This window comes from Muntiacus reevesi, chromosome 7 (genome assembly GCF_963930625.1).
Source record: "Muntiacus reevesi chromosome 7, mMunRee1.1, whole genome shotgun sequence".
NCBI lineage: Eukaryota > Metazoa > Chordata > Mammalia > Artiodactyla > Cervidae > Muntiacus > Muntiacus reevesi.
In genome coordinates, this window is record NC_089255.1 from 73,268,986 (window position 1) to 73,284,070 (window position 15,085).

The following is a 15,085-nucleotide window of genomic DNA, read 5'->3' on the forward strand; positions in this document are numbered from 1 at the left end:
CAGAGTTGGGACCAGGTTGAGAAAAGGCCAGTGTGGACCAAGCAGCCCCTTTTCAACTACATTTCAAGTGTGTATGGTGAACTTGACTTGAAGAGTATGTGACTACTCTTGAATAGTAATGTTAAGCTGCTAGCTTTAGTAGGCTGTAATACCTTATCTCTGATGAGGTGGAACTGTTTTTGCTCAAAGCATTCTGCCACCAAATGTGTGGGGCTTCCCCCCCACCCCTGCCCCCGCCACTAACCTGTTCTCCAACCCTCTAGGCACCAAATGGGACACCAGTTCCATCCTAACACTAACTGCAAGGAGTTAGTACTGACCACCAGCTTTGGGGCTCAGTCCCATAAGACTCCCCCACTTCACATGCCACTGGTAAATTCTGAATGACAGGCTATAAAGCCAGGACTTCCATGACTCCTTCCTTAAGTTTGTTAATTTGCTAGAATGGCTCAAAGAGCTCACGGAGGCACTTTATTTGCTATTCCTGGTTTATTGTAAAAGATACAACTCAGAAACAGCCAACCAGTAGAAGTGTGTGGGGAAAGCGGCAGGAAACCTTCATGCCCTCTCTGGGTGCACCGCTCTCCCAGCACCTTGATGTGTCCATCAGTCCAGAGCGACCCCAAGCCATGTTTGAGGTGATTGCAGCCACGAAATTAAAAAACGCTTGCTTCTTGGAAGAAAAGTAGGACAAATCGAGACAGCATACTAAAAAGTAGAGACATTTGGAAAAAATAAAATAAAGACCCCCCCCCCAAAAAAAATAAAAGAGCTACTGCGTAGCATGAAAGAAAAGATGGTGACAAAGTGAAAAGAAGCTGATAAAAATAAATAAATAAATAAAAAATAAAAAGCAGAGACATTACTTTGCTGACGAAGGTCCGTATAGTCAAAGCTATGGTTTTCCCAGTAGTCATGTATGGATGTGAGAGTTGGACCATAAAGAAGGCTGAATGCTGAAGAATTGATGCTTTTGAATTGTGGTGTTGGAGAAGACTCTTGAGAGTCCCTTGGACTGCAAGGAGATCCAGCCAGTTAATCCTAAAGGAAATAAATCCTGAATATTCATTAGAAGGACTGATGCTGAAGCTGAAACTCCACTACTTTGGCCACCTGATGCGAAGAACCAACTCATCGGAAAAGACCCTGATGCTGGAAAAGATTGAAGGCAGGAGAAGAAAGGGATGACAGAGGATAAGATGGCTGGATGGCATCACCGACTTGATGGACTTAAGTTTCCGCAAGCTCACGGAGATGGTAAAGGACAGGGAAGCCTGGTGTGCTGCAGTCCATGGGGTTGCAAAGAATCCGACACAACTGAGCGACTGAACAACAATAGCAAATGGAGGCTGCGTTATATAGGCATGATTGATTAAATCACTGACAGTTGGTGATTAACACAATCTACAGCCCTTCTCCCGTCTAGAGGTGTGGAAGTTCCAACCCTCTAATCATATGGCTGGTTCCTGTGGCAACCAACCCCCTTCCTTCATCCCCTACACACCCCCACCCTTCACCCACTCACCACCAAGAGTCTTCTCATTACCATAAACTCCCTTAGGGTTGGAAAAGGCTTGTTATAAATAACAAAAGACACTCACCCCAATCCAGGAAATTCCAAAGGTTTTAGAAGCTGTGCCAGGAACTAGGAATGAAGACTATGTTTATTTAGGAGAAATTGGGAGATTGGGATTGATACTCTATATAAAATAACTAATGAGAATATACTGTATAGCACAGGGAACTCTGCTTAACACACTGTCGTGACCTGAATAGGAAGGAAGTCCAAAAGGGAGAGGATATATGGATATGTATGACTGATTTATTTTGCTATATAATAGGAACCTACACAACATTGTAAAACAACTATCCTCCAATAAAAATTAGTTTTTAAAAACTCTAAATATATTTATTATATCACACTATCTATATTTAAGTGTCTCCCAGGTGGTGCAGTGCAAAGAATCCACCTGCCAATGGAGGAGGCTAGGTTCTCTCTCTCTGGGTCAAGAAGGTTCCCTGGAGAAGGAAATGGCAACCCACTCCAGGATTCTTGCCTGGAGAATCCCATGGGCAGAGGAGCCTGGTGGGCTGCAGTCGATGGGGTTTGAAAGAGTCGGACACAGCTTAGCGACTAGGCTAAGGGTCATTTTCAGAACCATCTCTTTTCATTCCATTCAGTGGTAACAAGCAAAAGGGCTGAAGATTTGTTCAAAAGTTGCAGAGCTTTTGGTTGTCAATGGAAAAGGAAGCTTGCTCTGTGTCACAGAAGCATTCTTCACCGGGAAGCCATCTCGGGGTAGCTCTGAATGAAGACCCGTACTCCCGGCGAGGTCTAGATAAACCAGGAGCACACTGTATCTGAAACCCCACATTTGTCAGAATGGTGGTGTTCTCTAACTTTTCCTCTCTAGATTTGTTCTCTACTGAGGGTTAAGAAAATGAAAGCAGTGACACATTGTAGAGTCGTTCAAAATTGTAATCATTCTTCAGTGTGGTGGCCCAACCATTGACACAAATAATGCTACTAAACAGCTACTGTAAAAACGAAAGAAACCCCAAAAGCCACAGGAAAGTCAAGAAGTATTTTTCCACTTTATCTTTGGGAAACTTTCCCAAACAAATGAGTTTCTCCTTTATAATTAGTGCAGGAGAACGCAGATCAGATTCTGTTTCTAGGCCACAACCAATAGACTATTTGTTCAGGTTTCTTTTATCTCCTGAAAACTCACATTCTTTACAGGGAACTGGAACCCTCCCTTTTGAAAGAGGTTGAGCTCCACCGGGCTGTCTAATTACTTGAAAACAGACACTTCTGCTTCAAACACAGGGCTTTTAGTGGCCTTGAATCATTGTGATGTTAATGTAGGAAGAAGCAGAAATGGCAACAACTTAATAAAAAAAAAAAAATCTTTGAAACTTTTTGCTACTAGCAGCTTTTTAGATCAAGACTGCTACTGAGATATACTTAAATCCTAGAGGTACTTTAGAGGCAGTAGATGTTGTAATGTCTTCTCAGGACAATGGTTTGACACTATGAAGAGATATCAAGTTTAATTCTTTACAATTTAGAAAGCATCATCTAACCGAACTGAGGATCTCTCAGGCTTAATCAGCTTGTATCAATAGTGAAGTTTTGTCATGCAAAGTTTGCTCATTTAAATCATAAGGATGTGCTGGAAAGCGGCTTTCATTTTTAAAGTTAAACTTTCTCTGTCCTGGGAGCATTTGAAACTCTCTTGATTTTTTTAGGAGCTTCAAAGCACTCTCAAGAAAGGGAAGCTAACTTTTGAGAATATTATGGAAAAACTGCGAATCAAGTATTCTGAAATGTACACCATAGTCCCTGCAGAGATTGAATCCCAGGTGGAAGAATGCAGAAAAGCTTTAGAAGACATAGATGAGAAGGTAATAATAATGTTTGTATTTGTGTTATTATTTATGGAGGGGAATGAATATAAAGAAAAAAATATCATTTAATATCACATTTTCATTTGTCCTGATTCCATCTATGTCTGTTTATAGAGTTTAGTTGAGTGATAATTTTTTGTGTATTCAGTACTGCTCTAAATAAGTGACACAGGTAACGGAATTAGTCTATTTATTTTTAGTTGTCAATATACTTAGTTTTTCTTCTTTTGCATTTAAAAATAGATTTATATATTGTCTTTTACTTGCCTTTCCTTTTTCTGGGAAGTCACTGTAAAATTTTGGACATTGATAATACTTTGCCTTTAACATTTTGAAATTGCAACCAAGAGCAATAAGAATACACAGTTCATAACTCACTAGGAATAGCACTTAACACACAGTATCTTTCTGATGATGATGGTAACATAATTCTCACACAGCATTCGCAGACAAATCTTTTATACCTGAAAGTCCAGGTTGAAAGAAAGAATAGGAAATGTTTCCCAGTACTTGGAGACATAGGAGATTAACAAGACAATTTTATTGTGTTATTTAAAGGCTGCCCCAATCAAACAGAGCAGCATTCAGTTTGGTCCAGAAGAATACAGAAAGATTTTTGTATTGCCTTTTGAAGCCTAAAATACCTATAATTGAATAAATAAGGTAGATATTAATTGCACACACAAAAAAACAGATTTCAAACTTATGGCAGATTTCTTTGGAAAATCTAACCCACATAGAAAACATGTAAACTCCTAATAAATATTATAGTAAATCTTGTTTATTTGACTTGGGAGATATTCTATTGTGAGGAACTTCCCCAAGAATCATGTATTGTTAGAAAATATTAAATGTTTTTGAGAGAAACTAAATTGGTTTTCCTGACTACTTCATTTGAAAATCCTTAACAGAATGAGTTAATCATCAAAATTTACCTTTTAAATTTAGGGTTGAAAGTTTCATCTGTAATTTTTATATCTGTGTATGTCTGTAAACTGATTTTTATTGCATGGTATGTTTATAGGACCCACACAGTAGACACAGTACCATTCTGTGTGATTCAGATGGTTGCATATGTCACCTAATTCATGATCTCCTAGTGTATGAAAATGATAAGCATTTCTGCCTGGAGAATAACTACTTAAAATGTCAGAAAGCTTCATTTTGTGGTAATTTGTTATATAGCAATAAAAAGCTAATACAGGATTAATTTTTTCTATAAATCTTGACTGTGATATGGTCTGTGGGATAAAATCATTATATAAATGATCACTTATTATATAAACTATAGCAAACTTATGTTGAGAAAAGAGCATAAGGCCTTGGTGTCTGATGGCTCAGGCTTCTTGTGATGAGTTCACCTTGATGTGTGACTTTAAGCAAGTCATTTAGCCTGAGTTTCAACTTCTGTATCTGTATAGTATCTGCACTGGAAGGTTCAGCCTCAATGGTTGTACAAATATAGTGGTTTTAAAAAGTGAGTTAAAAGGATTATACAAAACTATTAAGTATTATCCGGTTCAATTCCTGGATCGGGAAGGTCCACTGGAGAAGGGATGGTAATGAATCTGCCCGCAATGCAGGAGACCTGGATTCGATCCCTGGGTTAGGAAGATCCCCTGGAGAAGGGAACGACTACTAACTCCAGTATTCTTGCCTGGAGCATCCCCATGGACACAGGAGCCTGATGGGCTACATACAGTCCATGGGGTCACAACTGAGCAACTTTCACTTCACTGTTTGGTTATTCAGTGGCTGCTTGGAGAAAGCTTTATCAACATAGCTTAAGGGGGAAAAAACAAACAAACCAAGAACACAAAGTATCAGGCATTTGAAAAATGATACATTCAACATTTGTTATCTTTCTGAGCACAAGTTATTTTCTTAGGTAAATCATTCCAATAAAAAAAAATTACACTGTTTAGCAGCTAGATTTCTAATTCCTAGGAAAACATATACTGGAAACATTCACATAGAAAAACTAAGCTTTTTTTGCTGCAAGAAACAGCTAACTTTAGAAGATTTTTTCACCCAAATGAATATTAAGGTGAGGATTACATTTTTTACATGAGATTAAGAATGTTTGCTTTTACTGAAAACAGATCAGTGCAGATGGTTCTTTCACAAAACGGAGAGACTGTATGATAAATAATTTTTCTCCTAGGAATCTTTCCTATCATTTGCTCCCTTGGAGTATATTTCTAACAGTCCTCTCAGTAGTTTTGCCCAGTACAGCACACAGCTGTCATACATACTGTGGATTACATTGAGCAAAATGTTGTTGGTCAGTTTTCTTTTTTTTAGGTTGGCTTTAAAAGTTCAGATCAGCCCAGCTGCCATTTCCTAGTCCACTAATCTACACTCTCATTTTGGCAGTAGTCAGCATGGTTCGGAATTTTTCCCAGACCTTAAGAAATGCGTACAAGTAAAATTTCAAACTAATGTGACTGCCCCTTTTAGTATTTTTGAGCCTCCGAATAGAGTGTGGAAAACATCTCCATTGTGTCTTTCTCAATTGTTAACAGATTAGCAACGAAGTCCTGAGAAGCTCACCATCATATACAATGAGTAGAAAAATAGATGAAATTAATAATGGGCTCTGTAATGTCGAAAAGATGCTACAGCAGAAAAGCAAAAACATTGAGACAGCTCAAGAAATTCAAAAGGTAACTTCCTCCTTTAACTTCCTGTAGCATTTGGTATATTCCCTGTTCATTCATCATCATAGGGATCCTATCCCAGATTTAAGGGGCCTCCTCACTGACAGTGTCACCTGCAAAGCCTTGATGGAGAAGGTTGCATTTAAGAACTGTGATGTTTCTTCCATGGTGGGAATAGACCCATACTGCTGAGAGCTTGTGATTGTGAATCAGCCTTTTCACAAGGGAAGAAAAGTAAGGATCCTATCTTGGGAAAACTGACAAATAAAAATATTTCAATAGGATATGAATAGTATTAACAGCTTGTCTTTAGACTGCCAAAGGAAAACAAAAAAATAAAAATTTCAAATTTATTTCCCATGCAAAATGTCTTAGGTTTTAGAATGGTATATAAACATAATATTCTGCCTCTTCTAAGTAAACTCCTGAGTGTGGAAACATTCTATTTTACATTTTAAGGAAATATACTACTATGAATGGAAACTTTTAAAAATAGGGCTAAGAGAGACTTCCAGTTGTCCGGTGGCTAAGACTTTGTGTCCCCAATGCAGGGGCCTGGGTTCAATCCCTGGTCAGGGGACTAGATCCCACATGCTGCAACTAAAAGTTCACATGTTGCAACTAAGCAACTGAAGATCCTGGATGCCACAACTAAGACCCAGCACAGCCAGATAAATATTAAAAATAGTTAAGAGAATCCATCTTAAAAGTCCTTATCACAGGGGGAAAAAATTTTTGTAACTATGTATAATGATGGATTTTTTTTCTTTTTTTTTTTTTTTGGTTCCAAAACTCAGGATTATGGATTTTAATTAGACTTATTGTGGCAATCATTTTGCAGTAGATGGAAATAGTGAACCATTGTGTTGTACACCTAAAACGCATAAAATGTTATCCGTTCTACCTCAATTTTTTAAAAAGTTATCCTCGGAGAAGTCTCACTTCTTATCACTCCCCTTCCATCTATTCCCTCCCTGCCGTTAAGCCTCTCCTTTGGTTTCTAATTTAACCTGATTGTGTTTCTTTTGGTAAAAAGAAGCAAATAACTATAAATATTGAAAGAAATAATTGTACTTGTATGTGTTCTTCTTTCTTATAAGAAGACATTAGAGTGTATATTCTTTTAAAATAAGGTAAACAAGATTTGCTCACAAACAACCATACCTGCCTTTGCTTTGTAGCTCCCTCTAAACCAAATAAATGTGATGTCAAAGGATGAAAAATTAAATTAAAAATAAAAATAGGTCAGAATATGGCTTGCCATTGGACAAAATCCTTTGCTCTTAATAAGCAACTTAACCAGATTTTTCCATTTCTAGAATTATGTTCTTACGCAGATATTACGTGATAATTGAATGTTGCCTTTGAAATTTCCTCACCCCAGACAAGTCCACATTTGAATCCAGTCTATTGGTTTCTTGAGCCAAAAGCAGTTGCTACTAATGCATGTGGCTAGAGTTTCCTGCCTCTGCATTACTCTGAGTCAGAGCAGATATTTTCTTTTATCATTTTTTTTAACATTTAAAAGAATTCCCTTCTAGATTAAGTACATATATATCCTGGTCTAAGATAGGTATTTACCCAAGCCCTTTTAAATATAATGTTACCTCATCACTCTGGAAAGATTAGGTTAGGGTTATGTTGACCTTGTTTGGTATCATTCATCTCTGAAAATGCCCAGGACTTTATGCCCCCTTACAGCTAATTTGTACTGAAATGAGTACAGTTAGAGTTAAGAGCTGGAGAAGGAAATGGCAGCCCACTCCAGTATTCTTGCCTGGAGAATCCTGTGGATGGAGGAGCCTAGTGGGCTGTTGTCCGTAGGGTCGCACAGAGTCAGACATGACTGAGGCGACCTAGCATGCATGCATGCATTGGAGAAGGAAATGGCAACCCACTCCAGTGTTCTTGCCTGGAGAATCCCAGGGACGGAGGAACCTGGTGGGCTGCCATCTATGGGGTCACATGGAGTCGGACACGACTGAAGTGACTTAGCAGCAGCAGCAGCAGAGTTAAGAGACTTCAGAAAAAGTGTTTTCCAGTTCAGGTCACATGCTGTTACTGGGTTAAAGTGAAAACCTTTGACTGCAGTGTTGTCTCTGTCATGTTGTTTGGGTAGTGTTTACAAGTACAGACACTGTGTGAAAACTTCGAAATTAACATAATCTTCATCCGAACTGACTTATGCTTTTCTTCTCCAGAAAATGTGGGATGAGCTTGATCTCTGGCATTCCAAGCTAAATGAGCTGGATTCTGAAGTCCAGGACATCGTTGAACAGGACCCAGGACAAGCTCAGGAATGGATGGATAAATTGATGATCCCTTTCCAGCAGTATCAGCAAGTATCACAGAGGGCAGAATCTAGAACCTCACAGCTAAACAAGGTATGGCTGTAACAACACATGATAGCTTACACAGAGCCGGTGGTAGTACTGAAATGGGTTTAAAACAGAAATATGTGTTCAGAGGCAGCTGGTTTCCCTTGAATTTCCAGTTTTAGGACCTGAGGCTAGAGCCATACCATGGGTTCAAGTGGTCCTTGAGGGGACAGATTTCACAGCTGGCAAAACTGGTGTCTCAGTCCTACAACTAAATTCTACCAACAATGAGAATGAACTTGAAAGAGAAATCTAAGCTCAAGATGGGACTTTGATTGCAGTCTTGTGGCGTCCTGAGCTGAGGACCCACCTAAGCCACACCTGCACTCATGAGCCATGGAAACTGAGAGATAATAAGCAAGAATCCAAAAGTCAGACCACATAGGATTTCCCAGGCAGTCCAGTGGTCAAGACTTTGCCTTCCAGTGCAAGGGGTGTGGGTTCGATCCCTGCTCAGGGAGCAGAGATCCCGCATACCTTGTGACCAAGAACCAAAATATAAAACAGAAGCAATATTGTAACAAATTCAATAGGGACTTTAAAATTGGTCCACATCAAAAAAAAAAAAAAGCTTTAAAAATAAGCAGTGCATACAAGGATTCCGGGTGAGAATTGGACTTCTCAAAAGGTAAGAGAGGCAGGCAATCTTAAGTGTCCCTGGAGAGAACCAGAAAGAGAACGTCATTCGGAAACAAGACACCCCGCCCTCCCTCCAAGTAAATGTCATGGTAGGTGAGTTGTGCACGTGATCTAGCAAGAGCGAGGCAGGCCCCTACTCTCAGAAGGACTGGGATGCTGCAGGACAAGGCCCTGTACAGGAAAGCAAAGTGGAAACCCACTTTTCAGAATGGAGCATAAAATGGGAACCAGACCAGTTGCAAAGCTAACTTGGAACCCTTGCTGAGGCCTGTAGTGTTGGGATAGAACTTCTTCAATCCTTCTCACTTGTGGCCAGGATTCAGTTTATAGATTGAAGAATTGAAAGCTGGAGTGGGTGGGCAAGTGGTCCAGCGGTGGGGCATGGAGCCCTGTGAGGCCTGACACCACTGACTCACAGCAACCAATTCTTTATTCAAGAATCATTTGACTCAAGGAGGAGGCATCAGACTGAGTTTGGTTCTGCCTCTCTTTCCCAGGCCACAATTAAGATGGAAGAATATCATGATCTTTTGAAGAGTACTGAGGCTTGGATAGAAAACACCAGTTGTTTGCTGGCTGATCCCACAGACTATGACTCTTCAAAGGCACTGAGTCACCATGCTAGCGCCCTTCAGGTGAGTGTTCTTTCACTGTCTCCTGGGGGTCGTAGAATCCGACCCCCAGGAGTGTATAGTGATTAGTGATTTAGCTGACTACCATGATGCTTTCCTCCCCGCTTCTTTCCTAAAAAAGACAACCTTATCCTGAAGCTTGCCAAATGGCAGAAGGAAGTTTGGAAGAGTGGCAGGCTCCAGACAGGGATTTTGGAGACCAGGATCTAGTAGTTCTTTCTGTCCTCATAAGCATGTCATGATTTTTTGAATAATTCGCTGTGTCCTCCATGGGCCACGGTTTTCCCCATTTATGAAGTAAGAATGTGGCACTGAACGGTGGTGATGGTTTTGATCATAGAATTCCAAGATGGCTCCCAATAGTCCTGTTCCCTGGTATATGTGACCTGTTTAATCTCCCTCTCTTGAGTGTGGGCAGGAGTATGAGTATGTGATGGAAGAGTCACTCTGTTGATTATGTTACAGCATATAGATAAGTATATGGGATAGTCACTCCCATGAATACATGACTGATCATGGATATATGATTTTAAAACTCCCTGGTAACAGACTAGAGTAAGATTCTCCTGCTAGATTGAATAAGTAAGCTGTCATACTATGAGAGGTCTTCCCAGGTGGCTCTAGTGGTAAAGAACCCATCTGCCAATGCAGGAGACTTAAGAGACAAGTGTTTAATCCCTGGGTCAGGAAGATCCCCTGGAGAAGGAAATGGCAACCTGTCCCAGTATTCTTGCTTGAAAAATTCCATGAACAGAGGAGACTTGTGGGCTACAGTCCATGGGATCGCAAAGAGCTGGACACAACTGAGCATGCATGCATGGCATAGCATACTCTGAAAGGACCCCGAGGCCAAGACCCTTGGGTAGCCTCCAAAAGTCAACAGCCCACAAGAAAACTAGAGTCTCAGTCCTACAGCTAAATTCTACTAACAACCAGAATGAACCTGGCAGAGAAACTCACACTCTGCTGGCACCTTGAGTGCAGCCTTGTGGAATCCTGAGCTGAGGACCTTAAGCCTGGACTCATAAGCCTTGGAAACTATGAGACAATAATTTTGTTTTATTTTAAGCTGCTAAATTTGTGGTAATTACTTATATTGCATTAGAAAACTAATCTGTCGTTCCTTCCAGTACTAGCACGCCATTATTCCAAATTTCACATCTCCTTCCTGGTGCTCCCCAGATACCCTGTGTTTCCATTCTAGCCTGCAAAGACAAAACAAATAAAAGTCTTTTCCAACAGAATTTTGGACTCTGTGGGAGAAGACAAGGGTGGGATGTTTTGAGAGAACAGCATCAAAACATGTATATTATCTAGGGTGAAACAGATCACCAGCCCAGGCTGGATGCATGAGACAAGTGCTCAGGCCTGGTGCACTGGGAAGACCCAGAGGGATCGGGTGGAGAGGGAGGTGGGAGGGGGGATCGGGAAGGGGAACACATGTGAATCCATGGCTGATTCATGTCAATATATGACAAAAACCACTACAATATAAAAATAAATTTAAAAAAATAAAATAAAAGTCTTTTCCTACTCAGGGCCATGACTGCTAGAAATCTTCTGAATGCCAAGTGTTGGCTTAAACTTTATTGTGAAGGGGTATTTCCCTTTTCTCATGTTATTCAGCCATGGGAAAGAATCTCTTAGGAGAAGGTTTATCCTATAACAGCTTTTAGAGTAATCAGACCTCAAAGCTGATCTAGCTCCTTTTTTATATCTTTTAAGTAGCGCAGTGTGTCCCTGAGTAACAGCTGACTTCATACCTCCGGGTGTTTGAGATTTGTTGGCACACTTTTTCCCCTATGGTAACAATTGTAAAGATATTTCATTTTTACCTACTTGTTTCTTTTTACCCTTGCCTGTAATTGCTGCCCCCCACCTCTTGGGTTGATGTTCCACATATCCAAAGCATGCCATCTTTTTATTTTATTTCAAATCATTTATTTATTTATTTATTTTTGGCTGCACCGTGAGTGGCATGTGGGATCTTAGTTCCCCAACCAAGGAATGAACCCATGTCCTCGACCCTGGAAACTCACTGGACCTCTGGGGAAGTCCTTCATCTTTTTGTTCTAAATCACCTGTATTTTTATCCTTTTCAAGAATTTTGCAAAGGCAGAGAGAGGAACGATAATTGTTTTTTCTCAAATGCTTCTTAGGAGTTTTTGGTTTTAAACTGTACAAGAATGAACTCACACAAAAACAGCTGAACTATTAATGCCTTCTTCTGACACAGTGTAAAAGTGTGGAAGTGTCTCTCAAACTGTTCAGGGAACCCTTCTCTTCTGGCCTTTGTTTAGGAGCTGGAACTGAGTAGAATTTGGGTTATTTGGTGGAGAAGTAGGGACAAGGGAACATGCAGGCTGATATCCACAGAATGTGACCTAGCAGATCCCCAAATGGGAGATAAGTCATAAACAACTAGTTACATGTGAATACTTCACTTAGTTTCTGTTTTGAAAATAGTTATCCTACGTTAGAATGTTGTTATTTAGTCACTAAGTCACGTCCAACTCATGCAACCCCATGGACTGTAGTTGGCCAGGCTCCTCTGTCCATGGTATTTTCCAAGCAAGAATACTGGAGTGGGTTGCCATTTCCTTCTCCAGGGGGTCTTTGCAACCCAGGGATTGAACCTGGATCTCCTGCAATAGCAAGTGGATTCTTTACCACTGAGCCACCAGGGAAGCCCTGTACTTCCCTTAGTAGCCTGCGGCAAAAGTAGGATTTGGAAAAGATTGGATGAGAGCCCTGAGTAGGAGAGTTGGACATTTCAAGTTTGGGGCTACGTATATATACTGCTGTATAACTCATCACTCCTAAAGTTAGCCGCTTAAAACAAGAAACATTTCATATCTTACAGTTCATGTGGGTCAGAAATTCAGGCATGGCTTTACCTGAGTGCTTCTGGCTCAAAGTCTCTTAAGAGAACGCAGTCAAGGTGTCAGCCAAGGGTGTGGTCTCATTTGAAGGCTCAATGTGGGTGAAGAAAGAGAGAGGATGCACTTCCAAGAGCATTCACGTGGTTGTTGGCAGGCCTCAGAAGATCCACTTGCATTCGCAGACAGATGAACCTCTCTGCAAGATTGCCTCACGGCATGGCAGCTGGCTTCCTTCACCATGAACAGTCTAAAACATATCGAAGAGCTCCCAAGACAGAAACGGTCTCTTACAATCTAATCTTGCAAGTGACAGCTCATCATTTCCACCATATCTTATTAGAATTGTATCAGTAAGCTCAGCCTACATTCAAGGGAATTGATTATAAGGACATGAGTTCCAGGAGGTGGGGATTGCATGTGTGTGTGTGAATTGCTCAGCTGTGTCCAACTCTTTGTGACCCTGTGAACTGTAGCCCGCCAGGCTCCTCTGTCCATGGGATTTTCCAAACAGGAACACTGGAGTGGTTAGCCATTCCTTTCTCCAGGGGATCTTCCCAATCCAGGGATCAAACCCAGGTCTCCTGCATTGCAGGCAGATTCTTTGCCACTTGAACCACCAGGGAATCCCTGTAAGCAAAGCTACTGAAAGCATTGATTTACAAATCTTTGTGTGGGCCTATGTTTTCACAGATTGCTGGCTCTTACAGTCTTTAGCTAGCTCAGAAATTGCCAAATTATTTTCCAAAATGGCTGTACCATTTTTCATTCCCACTAATAATGTGAGTTCTAATTAATTATCCTGTATTTTTGCCAGCACTTGTTGCTATCTTTTACATTTTAGAGACATGTAGTGATATCTCATTGTGATTTAAATGGCATTTCTTTAATGACTGATGATTAATTTGTTTGAGCATTTATTTGTATACTTACTTGTCATTTGTACACTTCCTTTGTGAAGTCTGTTCAGTTTTTCTCTTTTGCCCAATTTTAAATTGGGTTGTCTGTCTTTCTATTATTGAATTGTAAGAGTGATTTATACAGTATTCTAAAATTCAGTCCTTTATTAGGAATGTAATTTACAAATATTTTTTCCCAGTTTGTGGCTTGTCTTTTCGTTCTCTCAATATTATATTTCAGAGATCAAATGTTATTACTTTGATGGGGTCTAATTTATAAATATTTTTTCTTTTATGTATTATTATTTTGTGTTGTACCTAAGAAATCTTCTAACCCAAGGTCACTAGGATTTCCTCGTATCTTTTCTTCCAGAAATTTTATAGATTTAACTCTTAGTATGTTATGAAGTGAAAATTAAGTTTCACTTTTTTTCTCTGGGGATTGCCAATTGTTCTAGCACCACATTTTGAAAGGACTCACCCTTGAATTACTTCAGTGCTTTGTTGAAAATCAATGACCTCTCATATATGTGAGTCTGTTTCTGGACTGTCTTATTCTATTGATCTATGTGTCTGTTCTTTTACCAATATGATACAATTTTGATTACTACAGCTTTATAGTAAGTCTTGAAATCAGGGAGCATAAATTCTTCAATTTAGTCCTTCTTTTTCAAATTTGTTTTGGCTAATCTGAGTGTTTTGCATTTCCATGCAAGTTATGTAAGTTTTAGAATCAGCTTGTCAATATCTATGCAAAGGTCTGTTGGAATTTTGAGTGGGATTGAATTAAATCTAGATCAGTTTGGTGAGAGTTACATCTTAGCCATATTTACTGTTTCTATCTAAGAATATGATGTTTCTCTATTTATTCTGGTCTTCTTTAATTTCTCTTTTAATGTACATTGTTAAATTTATACCTATGTATTTTTTGATGCTATTGCAAATAGTTTTATTAGAAAAAGCGTTGGTTTTAGTTTTGTTTTCCTTAAAGTTTTCTTTTGCTGGGATTTTGAATGAAGTCAGTAACCTGATTAATTTAAGACTTATGACTAGGTTTCTAGTTGCATGGTTTTTTCTCATGTCAGTTATTTTTTATGAAATTATCTGAAGGCCACATCATTGGGTTGAACATTTCCAACAGGTGGCTGAGATATTTTGATATCTTAAGTTTGAAAGTTAATGATTATAATTATTAAAAGGAAAAAAAGAAAAATTATAAGGAAGAATGTCTGAAAGACTTTGAAAATGAATGTTTTCCACTTTTATTTGGTTTTATCAGCTAGAACTCTTTGGTATCAAGTTATTCAAGTCACCTCAAGCTATAGGGTTGTCTCACAGAAGTCAGTGACCCCATGTGGTCTGGCCAAGGAGGGAGACGGACTGGCAAGCCACAGGACTCTCTCTTCATTTCTCATCCCCTCTTCATTTATATATTTCTCCCAAGCCCATGTTCCCAAAACTACAAATCAGCCAACTGAATGGCTCTCTTGGCCCTAATTCCAAATTTCTAGAGGGATGGACTTACAGGTCAGGTGTTTCTGATTCTGTTAATGATGGTGGAGGAGCAGGACTATGTGCTATATATAA

The 15,085-nt window shown here is 39.6% G+C and overlaps 1 protein-coding gene across 7 annotated transcripts in view; it reads left to right on the plus strand.

Moving 5' to 3' along the window:
- SYNE2 (spectrin repeat containing nuclear envelope protein 2) overlaps nt 1-15,085 on the plus strand; it is a 317,663-nt gene that overhangs the window by 183,268 nt on the left and 119,310 nt on the right. For all 7 annotated transcript variants that reach the window (XM_065941349.1, XM_065941346.1, XM_065941351.1 and 4 more), the window contains exons 54-57: nt 3,253-3,408; nt 5,937-6,077; nt 8,273-8,455; nt 9,586-9,723. In XM_065941349.1, coding sequence (XP_065797421.1) covers nt 3,253-3,408; nt 5,937-6,077; nt 8,273-8,455; nt 9,586-9,723 — 618 coding nt within the window. The remainder of the gene's footprint in view (nt 1-3,252; nt 3,409-5,936; nt 6,078-8,272; nt 8,456-9,585; nt 9,724-15,085) is intronic.